The 17,707-nt window shown below is 38.3% G+C and overlaps 1 protein-coding gene across 1 annotated transcript in view; it reads left to right on the top strand.

Moving 5' to 3' along the window:
* The window catches only part of LOC126416488 (cytoplasmic dynein 2 intermediate chain 2-like), a 93,568-nt gene that overhangs the window by 58,767 nt on the left and 17,094 nt on the right, over positions 1-17,707 (top strand). Inside the window, exons 7-8 of the mRNA XM_050084225.1 lie at positions 1,560-1,744; positions 16,936-17,090. Of these exons, the coding sequence (XP_049940182.1) occupies positions 1,560-1,744; positions 16,936-17,090 (340 nt within the window). The remainder of the gene's footprint in view (positions 1-1,559; positions 1,745-16,935; positions 17,091-17,707) is intronic.

Below are 17,707 nucleotides of genomic sequence, written 5' to 3' on the forward strand. Positions count from 1 at the left end.
CTTAGAACTGAATAATAAGTGAGATTCAGAGAACACAGAAAAGTGAGAGAGAAAAATTGCGCAGAAAACATTTGGATCATAAATTGAATGAGGGCCAGGTGAAGCTAGAGAACAGTCTAAAATGTGAATAAAAAATGCACTTGTGCAAATAAATGCCAGAAATTAGACTTGATCTGAGAGCTAATAAATGAAGTACACTAGAATACTTGGCAATCATATTTCAGAATCCATTCTCCAGAAAAGAAGAAATGAAACTAGATTGAAAGGATGATAAGAAAAAATCAATACTGCTCAGAATGCAAGAAAATTTAAGACCTGGAAACTGAAACATGAATATTTATTCCCGTGATCAACGATGAGCCGAGCCATGGAGAGGTTATGGAAAGAGGGGAGGAGTGCAGTTGCAGCAGCAATTAATAAAACAGGCTTATTGTCAGGGCTGATAAGTGGACAGAGATAATGGATGAAATGAAAGAAAACACCATGGAGAATGTGGGTTGAGAATACCTTAAGTGGTACATTGAAATCTAGTTGTGCCAACAAATTCAAGGCAAGTAGCTGGCTAAAAGTTGAGATTCACAAGTTATAAAAGATATACTGTATAAGAAAAAAATTTCTGCATGTTTCTCTAGTATATATTTAACTAAATTTCATTTTTTATTATGGAAAATCTGGGGTGGAATGTAACAATGTTAAGAAAAGGAAAGTCGCTACTCACCATATAGCGGAGATTCTGAGTCACAGATAGGCACAACAAAAAGACTATCACAAATAAAGCGCGCGCGCGCGCCCACACACACACACACACACACACACACACACACACACACACACACACACACACACAGTCTCAGGCAGTGTGCTTTCAGTTGCCTCGGACTACAGTCGTATTATGACTACTTCATTGTGTTGGCAGTGAGAAACAACACTTCATTGAACAGAAGCATTTGGAGGTACCCTTTGTTTTCACAAAAATCTTTACTGAAAGAGTTGATGAAAACTGAAATAGATGATAACTGAAATCGATATAAACGAAGGTACTACCACACTCTAATAATTCAACATGCATCTCAGTTTCTTTTTTTAATTTTGTGGTGTCTAATTTTTGATGAAATGTTAGAATTCAGATAAGAACAATATGTTGAGAACCTGTGATGGCTGTGGCTCAACCCTTTTAGGAGCAATGTCAGTTAAGTATTATTTTTAAGCGTGCATTTTCACATGAAAGTAAAATATTCAGTTTTATTCCTGCAGTGTTTGAAAGGATTGAAATAACATCAGATCGTAAGTTAGGGTTGAACTGAAGCATGTACAGTCTCTATTAGAGGAAAAAAGTTTTTGGCTTCTGTTGTGGCAGAGTAATTTGGGCAGTGAAACTACTCCTGATATTGTTACATACTTTCAGTATAAAAGCTATGAATATTTGCTGTCTTACTTTTTTAAGCAAGAAATAACAGCTAGATTGGTAGTCTAATAAGCATACTTCGGATATAAATAATATTATATTTCCCTGTGTCTGAATGAAGGGATTAAAGTATGATTTGATATGTTATGAACAGGTTTATGATTACAATGGATCATGGAATTCAACGAGTTCATTCACCTCTAGGATCACATGGTGTAGGCAAGGAGTTGGGCATCATGTGCTTCAGCTTCTTTAAGCAGGATTCGTCGTCATTTGTGGTTGGAGTGGAGGGGGGAGGAGTTCTTCGCTGTTCCACGCTTACTTCAAAACCCTCAACAGGTAAATTGCTACAATGATATATGTGCCACAGTATTTGTAATAGAAAACGTGCATTTTCACACTGACAGGACCACAAACAGTTTTTTTCGTGTAATTTGCCACTGTATAATGCCACGAACCCGCTCTACTGTGCAAGAAAAGTTATCTCAATAAGGACACCGTTACGGTGTGGCTAATGGCTGTATAGTACTTTAGTAGAGTTGGCCATGATGTCTCCTTTATTTTCAATATGTCTGATTGTGTCTGTATGTGTGGATGGATATGTGCGTGTGTGCGAGTGTATACCTGTCCTTTTTTCCCCCTAAGGTAAGTCTTTCCGCTCCCGGGATTGGAATGACTCCTTACCCTCTCCCTTAAAACCCACTTCCTTTCGTCTTCCCCTCTCCTTCCCTCTTTCCTGATGAGGCAACAGTTTGTTGTGAAAGCTTGAATTTCGTGTGTATGTTTGTGTTTGTTTGTGTGTCTATCGACCTGCCAGCGCTTTCGTTCGGTAAGTCACCTCATCTTTGTTTTTATATATAATATTGTATTTTTCATATACATTTATATTTTTGGGAGAGAAATGGGATTTGTGATTATCTGTTGGGATTACTGTCTGTTATATGATCAATAGGTGCAAACAGTGAGTAGTTACTCATATTCAGTGGGTCATTTGGCAGCATCTTCCTTTCAGCCTTTGTTTTGTACATGTGGTAATTTTCTTGTAACATTAAGAGGTGTCTTTCATTATTTATTTAACTACTTTCTTGCCTTTCTCACTTGTAGTAGGTCAGTGATTATTTTCTTGTAAATGTTCTACAAAAGTAGAGCTCATGTCCCATATTTCCATGCTGTGATATGTTCTTTGATCCAGGTGTCAAATGTTCTACTGGTCTGTCCTACATATCTTTCACCACATGTGTTGCATTGTAGTTGGTTTATTCCTGCTATCTGGTAGATGTCTGTGTCTTTTGTTATTTTTGAAATGTTCTTTTAGATTGAACTATCTGTTTTGAATGTTTTGTTTACATCTTGTCTTTTGAATAAGTTTGTTATTTTATGTCTGAGTTTGTGCTCGTAGGTCGGTGTGTACCATCTTGAATCTTCTTTCGTGTCTTCGTGTACTCTTTGTGCCATTGTTGTTCTGTTGCTGCGTACTTGTTCATGTGGTGTTGTGTTGTGCTATTCCTTTTGGCTGAATGTGTGTCATGTTTATTGACTGTGTTTGTTTGTTTAATTTTGTGACTAGATTACTATTGTACCCACTGTTTATTGATATTTGTATGATGATGTCAGTTCTTTCTGGTAGTTAATATTAAAAACAGTTCATCAAATCTTTGTACTCAATAAACAGACTTTATCTCAAAAGCTACATAAAACTCATGTACAGCTTGCAAATAATGTTAAAAATACAGCTGTTTTATCTTATCTCGTTAAGAAGGTTGAAAGTTACCCAGACATTATCACGGAAGAAATTTAAGAAAAACGTAAGAAAAAGATGACACAGCTCATGATAAGAAAAAGATGACACAGCTCATGAGACAACAAATACAACACACAAATGTATTTATTTATTTATTTGTCCCGTAGATCAAATCAGTACAATGGCTTGTACAACTGATATGGGATAAGTCAATACAAATATACCGTTTACAGGAGTCTAAAACAGTAAACAAGAACACAGAAGAATGATTATTTTACATTACCTACAAATTATGTTACTTAAAGTTACAGCTTTACAGAGAATTGTTACATGATGTGACAAAATTGACTTAATAACATTCAGCTTTCATACATTATCATGCACTAAGACAATTTTGATTCCAAATATTCCTGGATGGTATAAAAGCAGTCTTTTATTAAAAGAGATTTCACCGTCTGTTTGAATTTATTTATTTCTTGGATTTCTTGTATAAAAGTTGGAAGATGGTTATATAATTTTATTTCCATGCACTTGACACCATCACTGTACAGTTTTGTTGAGTGGGGAAATATTCTTAGATAGGTTTTTGATCTTGTGTCATAATCGTGGTAATCCATATTTTTGCTAATTTTGTTGATACTTTTTTTGGTAAAGAATAATAATTCTAGTATGTATTGGCATGGGAGGGGCAAAATATTTAGTTTCTTAAATAATGGTTTACAAGTGTCTCTTTTGCAGTTTGAATATCACAATTGATTCAGAATTTTGGCCCCTTAAGATGACTCCATAGTTACGTACAGAGTGAAAGAGTGCATGGTACATTGTGGTTAGGGTACTTGTGTTAATGACATTCCTTATTGATCTAATCATGAAGCACGCTTTACTAAGTTTTGTGCTGGTAATGTCAATGTGCCTTTTCCATGTGAGCGTATCAGTAATAGTGACCCCCAAAAATTTTATTTCATTTTCAAGTTTAACTTTTTTTTTTTTTTTTTTTTCTAGTGATATAGTTGGTAGTAATGGATTTCTGTTTTGGGCGGTGTGGAAGGTCAATCCACTTGTCTTTTTTGCATTAAGAAGCAGCCTGTTACTTTGAAGCCAACGACTTATTTGATCTGTGGTCCTATCTATATTAGATTGCAGAATTTGTTCGAGCACAGATATGAGTACAGAGGTTTCATCAGTAAACAAAAGGGTTTTTGTGTCTGGTAGGCTGTGAAGAAGGTCATTATGTAAAGTAAGAACAGCAAGGGGCCCAGGACAGAGCCTTGGGGAACGCCTTGCTTTATGGTATGTGTGGAGGAATGTACAGTGCTAGCTGTACCTGAGAGCTTAGTTTCATTTAATTCAACATACTGCTGTCGTTCTTCCAGATAGCTTTTAAACCGGTCATAGGCATTTCCTCTTATTCCATAGGAATGCATCTTTTGCAAAAGTATACTGTGATTAACGATGTCGAAGGCCTTTGTTAGATCTAAGAAGATACCTATGGCTGGGAGTTTTTTGTCCACAAGCTCCAGTGCATGATCTAGAAATTCTTTTATTGCATCAGTTGTAGCTTTCTTACTTTGGAAGCCGAACTGATCAGGTGACAGGATATTTTCTTTGTCTAGAAAGGACATGATTCTGGTGGCCATTATATATTCAAATACTTTACTAAAAGTTGAAAGCAGTGCAATGGGTCGATAATTACTGGGATCCTCTTTGCTTCCTTTTTTGTGGACAGGTATAATTTTTGCAATTTTGAGCATACCAGGAAATGCACCATTCAGGAATGAGAAGTTAATTATGTGGGCTAGGGGTTTACTGATAAAGTTACTGCAATTATGAAGGAGGAAGCATGGAATTTGATCTTGTCCAGCAGATGATTTTTTTTAATTTTGCTATGAAGTGTCTTTTCTATTTCAATTTCAGATGTAGGCCTTAAAAGTAGAGTCTCAGAGCATAAGTTTGGTTTTAGTTGTAAGGGACAGCTATTTTTAAGATGGTTAGCCAGGTTTTCTACTGTTTCTGTAAAGTAGTTATTGAATTCCTCTGCTGTTTCTTTCCCACTGGAGACTAATTTTCCATTTATTTTGAAGGTAATATCACTTTGTAGTTGTTTTCCTCTATTAGTATTCATATTAATAAGTTGCCACATGCTTTTGCTCTTATTTGATGACAATTTGAGGTAGTTATCATTCTGTAGCTTTTTGGTTGCGTTTACTACGTTCCTTAATATCTTTTTATATAGAGTAAAGTATGACTTAAATGCTTCACTACTGCCTAGTTTGGATTTGCTAATGTAAAAAAGTTCTCTTTTTCTTTGTGATTATCTGATGAGTCCTGGGGTGATCCAGCTGGAGAGCTTTCTATCTTTGTTGATACATTTTGTTTGTAAGGGAAAGTGGCAATTAAAATAATAACAGAAAATATCCAAGAATGCTTCATATTTGCTGTCTACTGTTTGAGCCTCATATACATTTTGCCAGTTTTCATTTTGTATATCAAAGAGGAAAGTATGCATGTGGGTTTTATTGAAATTTCTCCTCTGTACAGAGATTTTATTGTGTTCGTGACTGTTATTTTGCAACCAGACCTGCATAATTAATGCATTGTGGTCTGAAAATCCTAGTTTGGCGGAGGATACAGTAAAATTTATATTGCTTGCTACTTGGTCCAGACAGGTGGTACTGTGATTTGTTATCTTGGTTGGAGTGTTGACCATTAGGTCTAGGTTGTAGCTGTTCATAAAATTTTTAATGCTTAGATGGCTAGAGTTTTCTGAGAGAAAATCTATATTATAGTCACCACATATTAGAACACTATATGATTTTCTTTTACTTAGATTTTCTATTACTGGTGCTAGATTTTTGTAGAAAGTCCCTATGTTACCAGAGGGTGACCTGTAAAGTGCTATTATATAAACATTTAGATCTGTAAGCTCTACACCTGACAGTTCTATATCTTTTTCAATACTATACAAATTGCAAATATCAAGAGGTGTAGCAGTAATGTTGTCTTTTACAAATATGCAACTACCTCCACCTTTGTTAGATGTTCTTGAGAAGTGACCTACGCGTTTAAAATTTGGTGTCACAACACTTTCTATTTCAAAAGACCTCATGAAATGTTCATTAATACATAATATCTGTGTATCTGACAGTTCACTTGCAGTTGATAACAAAATTTTTAATTCATTAAGTTTGGTTTTGAGCCCTTGTACATTATGGATATATGCTTTCATATCAAGAATTTTTTTGTTTAATTTTTTTATACATTGGTGAGGAGGTTCAGACTTTACTTTATTTACTACAATTTGCTGATGGAGTCCTTTGCAAGTTTTATGGTGTATCTTTAACTTGTTTGATGATGCTATCTTTAACTTGTTTGGTGATGCTAAGTTTTTTCTTTTCTCAGAGGGGGATAGAAAAAATCCTCCTCCTTGGGTATATTCCGCCTTGATCTTAAATTAACACTTACAGGTGTAGCTGCTGCAGTCCTTTGTGGATCTTCTGATGTCACACCAATTTTACCCAAGACTGATGAATCTCACAGCCACACGTTTAAACAATGAAGAATATGAACACAAAAGTAGATGAATAATATATAAAAAAGCACACACACTATACAGTCAGAAGCTATTCTGAAATGGAAGGAGAGATGTGGAAATAGCAGTGTGAACACTGGGCCAACAAGATAACTGATAAAAAAGAAATACATAAAATTGTAACAGACATGAAAAAGCAGAATTACAAGAACAATAAAAACACATACTCCAGAATAGTCAATAAACTTGGAAAAAAACTCCAAAATGAAAATGTAAGTATTTCCAAAGCAGACAAAGGAAATGCAGGTATCCTTATGGAGAAACAACAATACATTGATGAAACGCAGAGGGTTCATTTCACAAAATAATGTTAAAAAACTGGAATCAGATCCAACAAACAGATTTCAGGCGAAGGTAAAAAAAATCTTTAAAAATGTAGACTACACATTATACTGAAATTACTATGTGAAACCTATAAAATAGAAGAAGATGAAACTATAAGAAACACCTTCAATTTAATACAAGTCATAAAAGACATAAATCCCAGAGACAGCTACCCTTCTCTCTCTTGACATGTACTTTAACATACCAATAGCAGAAACAATAAACATCATAGAACAAAATCTGAAGGATAACAGCCAACCACCAGATGAACACGCCACAGTAATATACAAATTGCTGGAACTGATAACTGAATAGAACTTTCAATTTAATAATGAGTACTGTTTACAAGCAGATGGCCTACCAATGGGATCCCCAGTGTCAGGTGCCCTAGCCATCATTTTCATAAACTATGTAGAAAACCTGATTTTTAGAAACATTATCACTAAGAATTACAACATACTTTATTGGATCAGATACATGGATGATGTCATGTGTTTAATTGATGAACTTCCGCCAAGAATGCATGCAGATATAAACACAATACACAAAAACATAAGATTCACAATGGAAAAAGAATGTGACAGCCCAATAAACTTCTCAGATATAACCATCAAAAAAGAAAACAGTCAACACAGCTTTGAAATTTACCGTAAACTTGCATCAACAGACACTATCGTACATCAGATTTCAAATCACCCATACTCGCAGAAGCAACCAGCACTCGGAAACATGCTTCATAGATTCAACACAGCACCATTCAGCACAGAAAACTACTAGAAAAACTAGACATAATCACACAAATAACAACAAATGATGGGTACAATAGTAATCTTGTCACAAAGTTAAACAAAAAAAATTAAATGGCAAATACAGCCAATAAACATGACACATACTCAGCCAAAAAGAATAGCACAACAAAACACTCCACAAATAAGCATGCAGCAACAGAATAACAATGACACTAAGAATACATGAAAACAAGAAAGAAGATTCAAGATGGTACACTGACCTACAAGCACAAACTTACACATAAAGTAACAAACATATTCAAAAGACAAGGCATAAACATAGCATTCAGAACAGATAGTTCAATCCAAAAATACATTCCAAAAATAACAAAAGACACAGAACAGATAGTTCAATCCAAAAATATATTCCAAAAATAACAAAAGACACAGACATCTACCAGAAAGGAGGAATATACCAACTACAGTGCAACACGTCATGGAACATGTGTAGGACAAACCAGTTGAACATTTGACATCCAGTACAAAGAACATATCAGAGCATAGAAATGTGAGACAAGCCCCTCAAGTTTGCAGAATACTGAAGAAAGAATAATTACCAAGTACAAGAGAGAGAGATGTAAAAAATGGTTAGAATAAATAAAGAAAGACACCTCCTAACCTTACAAGAAAATTACCACATATGCAAACCCAAGGTTTAAAGGAAGATACTACTAAATGACCCAGCAAATATGAGCAACAACTCACTGTTTTTGTAAATAAATGTGAAAAAATACAATGAAAACACAGTAACATAAAAATAATAAAAAATGGAAAAGTACACACACACACACACACACACACACACACACACACACACACACACACACACACACACCACCACCAACAACAACAACAGCCACACATATATTCAAAGAAATAATGTTTGAAAGCAAAACCGGTGAAAGTTGGCTACACTTCAGAAACAAATGACACTAAACACACAGAAAATAGCAGGTAAATTACTATATGTTGAAAACGGTGACCAAAAGGAAAAGTGCAAATTTCAACCAGTCTGACACCTGAGAGAAAGCTGTTTGGCTTAATAATAATGAATCAGATGATGATTGATAAGTACTTTCCCATTTACTATTATTCACATATGGGCCCAATAGGACCACACGAGGTACCATCAATCAATGTCACTATTGATGGTTGGCCTTCCTATGTGTCCAAATTTGTTTCACCTTTCCAGAATGAAGTCTCTGTCTTTCATTGGACCACAGTGTTCCAGTCCATTTTATAATTTCCTTCTGACCAACTTTCCAATCAAATATCTTTTATCTGAATGTTTTTCTATCTGTGACACCTGCCTGAATTATACAGACTAGTTTAAGATCCTCCTTAATCACAGTGATCCATTTAATTGGTTCAGTTTTGGCCTTGCTTCTGTTCCCATGGAATTCTACTACTTGTTTTGTCAACGTAGTGGGTGCCATTCTTTTAATATGTCAATAAAATTTAAGTCTTAGACCCGCCAGGATAGCAGAGAGCACTAATGCACTGCTTTCTGGACTCGGGCCGGCGCGCTAGCCCCAGATCAAATCTGCCCTGCAGATTACTGACAAGGGCCAGTATGCATACCAGCCTGGATGTGGTTTTTAGGCGATTTTCCACATCTTGCTAGGTGAATACTGGGCTGGTCCCCACTTTCCGACTCACAGACATTTGAAAATGTTTCCACTATTCCATGGCTTACACTAGACGCAGACAGCTAGGGTACACTATTTCCGTCCCGCAGGGTACGGGGTGGCAGCAGGAAGGGCATCTGGCTACCCTCTGCAGCTAACATTGCTAAATCAATAGTAAGAATGCTGACCCCACATGAAGCAGGACAAAGGCCCCACGAAAGAAAGAAAGAAAATTTAAGTCTTCATTGTCTCATGTCACCACATATGTCTGTGTATTCTTCTATTTCCTTATTACTTCTTAGCCCTATTTCCTTATTACTTCTTAGCCTATAAGTTTCTCCATCAGTAATATTTTCCTAATAATCTTTCTTTCTTTTGAATTTCTTCAGTATTTCTCTTTCTGTTTAAAATTAAAGTTTCTGCTCCGTAAAGACTTTAAGAGTTCGATTACAGTGCTGCAATGCCTATTTTTTCTGAATTTAAAAAGTGATGTTTTATTATAGATATTTTGTGTTAATCTGAATGCAGTTGCCATTTTTCGACAGCAAACTTCATGCATCTTTTTCATGATTGTTTTCTTGTATGATTTCCCCCAGGTATTTGATATGGGAAACCCCTTTTATTTTTCCATATTTTGTGTTCAAAAACGTTGGTTCTTGTTTGTTGCATGTCATACATTTGTTTTTTTGAATGATGTTTGTACTCCTACTTTTTCCGCAACTTCTTTAAGAATTTAAATTTGTTTTTGAGCTGTGGTAATATCCCTAGTTAAATTTGCCAGATCATTTGCAAAGGTGTGGCAATCTACTCTAATATTACTTCTACTTAACTTGATTGATTGGTCTGTGTTTTGACTCTACTTTTGCTCTCACCATTCTGTAGTTACCTTTTTCAAAACACAGCTGAACATTAATGGGGAGAGTACATCTCCCTGCCTAACACCAGTCTTCATATTAAATAGTTCAGAAATTTTTCCCATGAATTTAACTGTAGAGCTAGTGTCAGTCTAACGTTTGCGTAATCAGTATTAGAGTTCTATTATCTAGTCCCTTATCCTTTAAAATTTTGGAAAGAGATTCATGATCAACTCAGTTGTAGGCCTTTTTAAAAATCCACAAATGTACATACAATATTGTTACTAGAAATTCTTTGGTGCCCAATTCAGAATTTGCGCCAGGCAGAATCTGTTTGATTTAAGTCTGCTTGGTACTCACCAATTTTAGCTTCTAACTGTTCTTGGGCTCAGTCAAGTAAACATTGAGAGATTTTTGTATGTGACCGGGAGAAGAGAGATTCCTCGGTAATTATTAGGTAACATCAGTTCTATCCCCTTTGCTATGCAATGGATGAATTAGGGCAGTTTTCCAGTCCTTCGGGTATTTCTCTGTTTGCCAAATAAGTCCTATTAGTTGGGTGATCTTTTTATAGTGTTAGTAGTTCTGCAATTATACCACCTTTTCCAGATGCTTGATTGTTGTTAAGTCTCATAAGTTGCTTAGCTATTTCGATTTCATCGGGTTCTTTAGAGTTATGGGTGGTGTTATTAGTTTGCTGTGGTTGGAATTTATTCACTGGTTCTAGACAGTTTAAGAGTTTTTCAAAATTATTATCAATTACCTTACAATTTTCCTGGTTGTTAAGAGCCAAACTGCCATTTTCATTTTTTAAGCAAGGACTTTGAGGTTGGTAGCTAGTTATTTTTGTTTTGAATGTCTTATAAAAGTGCTCCCTGCCGTCGTTGGATAAGCAGCTGCAGCAGCAAGTTGTATACTCCTAGCTCACTCATTTGTTACATAGTTTAATTCTTAATTTCTTTGCGTGTTTTTGGTACTTGCATTGTCTAATTCATAAATTTCTGGCGTATTATAGTATTTGAGAGTTGTAGCATCACGTTTTAGTACCTGAATAGTGTAAAATCGCGTAGTCTCCTTCCGCCGCCGAGCAGTGTGTCAGCAGTGCGCAAGTAGCAGCATTACTGCATTTATTAGGCAATCTTGTATTTTAATAACCATTTAAATTTTGTGTCGATTTGTTTGCGCTCTCTATAGATTAGTTCAGACGTTCTTTGCACAACAGTTTTTAGCATGGATAGGGACTGCAACTGGTGTGTTCGGATGCAGGCTGAGTTGGCATCCCTTCGCTCCCAGCTTCAGGCAGTGTTGGCTTCGGTCATACAGCTTGAGGCTGTTGCCAATGGGCATCACTGTGGGGTTCTGGATGGGGGTTTGACGGGGACGGCCAGCTCGTCCCACGCATCCCCCGATCGGACTACGACTGTGGTTGCCCGGAATACTGCCCGCATTGAGGCTAATCCCTCACCTGTGGTAGAGTGGGAGGTCGTCTCAAGGTGTGGCAGGGGGCGAAAGACATTCCGGAGGGCTGAACGGAAGGCCTCTCCAGTTTGTCTGACGAACCGGTTTCAGGCTCTGGCTCAGGCTGATACTGATCTTCGGCCTGACATGGCTGCTTGTCCTGTTCCAGAGGTCGCCCCTCAGTCTGCAAGATCCGGGCGGTCGCAGAGGGTGGGCTTACTGGTAGTTGGGAGCTCCAACGTCAGGCCCGTAATGGGGCCCCTTAGGGATATGGCAGCAAGAGAGGGGAAGAAAACCAATGTGCACTCTGTGTGCATACCGGGGGGAGTCATTCCAGATGTGGAAAGGGTCCTTCCGCATGCCATGAAGGGTACAGGGTGCACCCATCTGCAGGTGGTTGCTCATGTCGGCACCAATGATGTGTGTCGCTATGGATCCGAGGAAATCCTCTCTGGCTTCTGGCGGCTATCTGATTTGGTGAAGACTGCCAGTCTCGCTAGCGGGATGAAAGCAGAGCTCACCATCTGCAGCATCGTCGACAGGACTGACTGCAGACCTTTGGTACAGAGCCGAGTGGAGTGTCTGGATCAGAGGCTGAGATGGTTCTGCGACCGTGTGGGCTGCAGATTCCTCGACTTGCGCCATAGGGTGGTGGGGTTTCGGGTTCCGCTGGATAGGTCAGAAGTCCACTACACGCAACAAGCGGCTACACGGGTAGCAGGGGTTGTGTGGCGTGGGCTGGGCGGTTTTTTAGGTTAGATGGCCTTGGGCAAGTACAGAAAGGGCAAGAGCCTCAACGGGTGCAGGGCAAAGTCCGGACATGCGGGGACCAAGCAGCAATCAGTATTGTAATTGCAAACTGTCGAAGCTGCGTTGGTAAAGTACCGGAACTTCAAGCGCTGATAGAAAGCACCGAAGCCGAAATCGTTATAGGTACAGAAAGCTGGTTGAAGCCAGAGATAAATTCTGCCGAAATTTTTACAAAGGTACAGACGGTGTTTAGAAAGGATAGATTGCATGCAACCGGTGGTGGAGTGTTCGTCGCTGTTAGTAGTAGTTTATCCTGTAGTGAAATAGAAGTGGATAGTTCCTGTGAATTATTATGGGTTGAGGTTACACTCAACAACCGAGCTAGGTTAATAATGGGCTCCTTTTACCGACCTCCCGACTCAGCAGCATTAGTGGCAGAACAACTGAGAGAAAATCTGGAATACATTTCACATAAATTCCCTCAACATGTTATAGTCTTAGGTGGAGATTTCAATTTACCAGATATAGACTGGGACACTCAGATGTTTAGGACGGGTGGTAGGGACAGAGCATCGAGTGACATTATACTGAGTGCACTATCCGAAAATTACCTCAAGCAATTAAACAGAGAACCGACTCGTGGAGATAACATCTTGGACCTACTGATAACAAACAGACCCAAACTTTTCGACTCTGTATGTACAGAACAGGGAATCAGTGATCATGAGGCCGTTGCAGCATCCCTGAATATGGAAGTTAGTAGGAATATAAAAAAAGGGAGGAAGGTTTATCTGTTTAGCAAGAGTAATAGAAGGCAGATTTCAGACTACCTAACAGATCAAAACGAAAATTTCTGTTCCGACACTGACAATGTTGAGTGTTTATGGAAAAAGTTCAAGGCAATCGGAAAATGACGTTTTAGACAGGTACGTGCCGAGTAAAACTGTGAGGGACGGGAAAAACCCGCCGTGGTACAACAACAAAGTTAGGAAACTACTGTGAAAGCAAAGAGAGCTTCACTCTAAGTTTAAACACAGCCAACACCTCTCAGACAAACAGAAGCTAAACGATGGCAAAGTTAGCGTAAGGAGGACTATGCGTGAAGCGTTCAGTAAATTCGAAAGTAAAATTCTATGTACTGACTTGACAGAAAATCCTAGGAAGTTCTGGTCGTACGTTAAATCAGTAAGTGGCTCGAAACAGCATATCCAGACACTCTGGGATGATGATGGCATTGAAACAGAGGATGAAGCGCGTAAAGCTGAAATACTAAACACCTTTTTCCAAAGCTGTTTCACAGAGGAAGACCGCACTGCAGTTCCTTCTCTGAATCCTCGCACAAACGAAAAAATGGCTGACATCGAAATAAGTGTCCAAGGAATAGAAAAGCAACTGGAATCACTCAACAGAGGAAAGTCCACTGGACCTGACGGGATACCAATTCGATTCTATACAGAGTACGCGAAAGAACTTGCCCCCCTTCTAACAGCCGTGTACCGCAAGTCTCTAGAGGAACAGAAGGTTCCAAATGATTGGAAAAGAGCACAGGTATTCCCAGTCTTCAAGAAGGGTCGTCGAGCAGATGTGCAAAACTATAGACCTATATCTCTGACGTCGATCTGTTGTAGAATTTTAGAACATGTTTTTTGCTCGAGTATCATGTCGTTTTTGAAAACCCAGAATCTACTATGTAGGAATCAACATGGATTCCGGAAACAGCGATCGTGTGAGACACAACTCGCTTTATTTGTTCATGAGACCCAGAAAATATTAGATACAGGCTCCCAGGTAGATGCTATTTTCCTTGACTTCCGGAAGGCGTTCGATACAGTTCCACACTGTCGCCTGATAAACAAAGTAAGAGCCTACGGAATATCAGACCAGCTGTGTGGCTGGATTGAAGAGTTTTTAGCAAACAGAACACAGCATGTTGTTATCAATGGAGAGATGTCTACAGACGTTAAAGTAACCTCTGGCGTGCCACAGGGGAGTGTTATGGGACCATTGCTTTTCACAATATATATAAATGACCTAGTAGATAGTGTCGGAAGTCCCATGCGGCTTTTCGCGGATGATGCTGTAGTATACAGAGAAGTTGCAGCATTAGAAAATTGTAGCGAAATGCAGGAAGATCTGCAGCGGATAGGCACTTGGTGCAGGGAGTGGCAACTGACCCTTAACATAGACAAATGTAATGTATTGCGAATACATAGAAAGAAGGATCCTTTATTGTATGATCATATGATAGCGGAACAAACACTGGTAGCAGTTACTTCTGTAAAATATCTGGGAGTATGCATGCGGAACGATTTGAAGTGGAATGATCATATAAAATTAATTGTTGGTAAGGCGGGTACCAGATTGAGATTCATTGGGAGAGTCCTTAGAAAATGTAGTCCATCAACAAAGGAGGTGGCTTACAAAACACTCGTTCGACCTATACTTGAGTATTGCTCATCAGTGTGGGATCCGTACCAGATCGGGTTGATGGAGGAGATAGAGAAGATCCAAAGAAGAGCAGCGCATTTCGTCACAGGGTTATTTGGTAACCGTGATAGCGTTACGGAGATGTTTAACAAACTCAAGTGGCAGACTCTGCAAGAGAGGCGCTCTGCATCGCGATGTAGCTTGCTCTCCAGGTTTCGAGAGGGTGCGTTTCTGGATGAGGTGTCGAATATATTGCTTCCCCCTACTTATACCTCCCGAGGAGATCACGAATGTAAAATTAGAGAGATTAGAGCGCGCATGGAGGCTTTCAGACAGTCGTTGTTCCTGGGAACCATACGCGACTGGAGCAGGAAAGGGAGGTAATGACAGTGGCACGTAAAGTGCCCTCCGCCACACACCGTTGGGTGGCTTGCGGAGTATAAATGTAGTTTCTTGTATTGTTCTTTTGGAAGTCTTTTTCAGTTTCTAAAAGATGGGCATTTTCGTAGTTTCTTTTAGTCTTTCTGGTTAATTTGGATGTTTATTTTCTTACAGTTAGAAAGGTGGTGTATGTAATTTCAGTGTGGTGGTGTACGTAATTTCAGTGTTGTTATTACTCCAATTTTTGAATGCTGTTTCACTATCCACATTGTCAAATTTGCTTGTTAGAGCTAGGGTTATTTTAAACTTGGACATTTCAAATTTCTTTGTAGTTAGGGTGTGAAATTGCTACATGATCAATATGAAATTCCCTAATAAATGTATTGGGTACCTGTCAAGTTTTTTTTTAGAAGGGTTCTTTTAAAAATGTGTTGACATGATTTTAAGGTTAAAATTTTAGCACATTTCAATAAATCTTTGATCATTGTGATTTGTCAATTTAAGCATAAGAAATCCACCCACCGCTTTCTTATATTTTTTGTCTTTACCGAATCGAGCATTAAAATCACCCAATAAATTTAATGGTTTGGGGGAATTTTTAAGAATAAGATTTCTAATGTTTCCCAAGCTTCATTAATTACTTCAGGTTCTTTACAGTTATCCTCATTGATTGTCATATGGGCATTACTTGAAGTGTATGCTTTATTTGCTCATTTAAGAGCAATTGTCATTAGTGTATTATTAATGAGTTTTGCTTCCATTACTGAATTTAAAATATTTTTGGAGACTGCAAAAGCAACTCCCCAATGTAATGCATTGTTAGGTATTCTTTTATCAGTTTGACTTTTAAAAAGATGATAATTGTCAAAATCCATGGTGGTGGTGTCCATCATTCAAGTTTCTTGAAGTGCCAAAATTTGAATCTTCTGTTCTTGTAATATATCTCCCAATTTATGAAGTTTACTTGGTTGCAAAAGTGTTTGCATATTAAGTGTTGCAAAAAATGTATTTTTTTGGTTTTAAGTTGGTCAGAGGAATCCATCTTCCTGTGTTGAATCACATTGCATTTTAACCTGGCCATCCCAGAATTCAAAAGACCAATTGCACCGGTACTACTGGTGGTAGATTGATCTGCTGGGGTAATACTGTGATTATCAGAGTGCTCCACATTGATTGCACCTGGAATCAGGTGGGGTTGAGTAGACTCATTGAGTGAACTGAGAGTGTTAAGACTGGAAGTGTTAGTTCCAGAATATACATTTCAGCCGCACCACAGGTAAACAGACTTTTCCATTTATTATAAAAACCTTGAGGAACTGTTTAAAAACTGTTATCTATAAGTTCAGACAATAACCTGCATGTGTAAATGAAGAATTAATGTATTATTTCAGGACACGCATTAAAGATGCCTTGTAAGTAAGGTGGAACACATCTGGGTGCAGAAGATAAATTTAAAAAAACTGAATATGCAGCTTGCATAATGCGTTTTTCTGTTGAACTATGTAATTTATATACAGCTGCTGCAAATTTGTCCACGACAAGAAACTTGTTATTTTTTGTGTATTTATCAAAATCTCTCTTTCTTTTCAGTATCTGATCCTGATATTCCACTGACAGATCCAGTACTTAGTTCATTTCAGCATCACATTGGTGCTGTAACATGTGTTATGTGTTCACCTCATGATCGTGATCTGTTTGTATCATGTGGGACTGATGAAATGCTCCACATTTACAGCTATTTGCAGGTGGGATCTCAAGTATAAGCCATTTCCTTATATAAATTAATCAGTAATACCAAGTTCTCTACCATAAACTAGGTCTGCTTTGCACGTAGAGGCGTTTCACTCATTTCCGATATATGGCACCACCTGTCATACCACCAGATGCTGGGCCTTTGGGGGATGGTGGGTGACAGGAGAATTAAGGCACAGGAGATCTGTTTTGGGAGGGTAAAATTACAGTCTGTGAAGGCCTCAGTGAGACCCTCAGTGTATTTCAAGAGGGACTGCTCATCACTACAGATGTGACAGCCACGGGTGGCTAGGCTGTATGGGAGGGACTTCTTGGTCCGGAATGGGTGGCAGCTGTTGAAGTGAAGGTGTTACTGGTGGTTGGTAGGTTTGATATGGAGAGAAATACTTATGTAGCCATCTTTGAGGTGGAGGTTAACATCGAGAAAGGTGGCTAGTTGGGTGAGTAAGGCCAGGTGAAGCAAATGGGGGAGACGGTGTTAAGGTTCTGCAGGAATGTGAATAAATTGTCGTCGCCCTCGATCCAGGTTGTGAAGATGACAGCAGTGAATGTGAACCAGGGGAGGTATTTGGGATTCTGGGTGTTTAGGAAGGATTCCCCTAGATGGCTC

Source organism: Schistocerca serialis, chromosome 8 (genome assembly GCF_023864345.2).
Source record: "Schistocerca serialis cubense isolate TAMUIC-IGC-003099 chromosome 8, iqSchSeri2.2, whole genome shotgun sequence".
Taxonomy (NCBI): Eukaryota; Metazoa; Arthropoda; class Insecta; order Orthoptera; family Acrididae; genus Schistocerca; species Schistocerca serialis.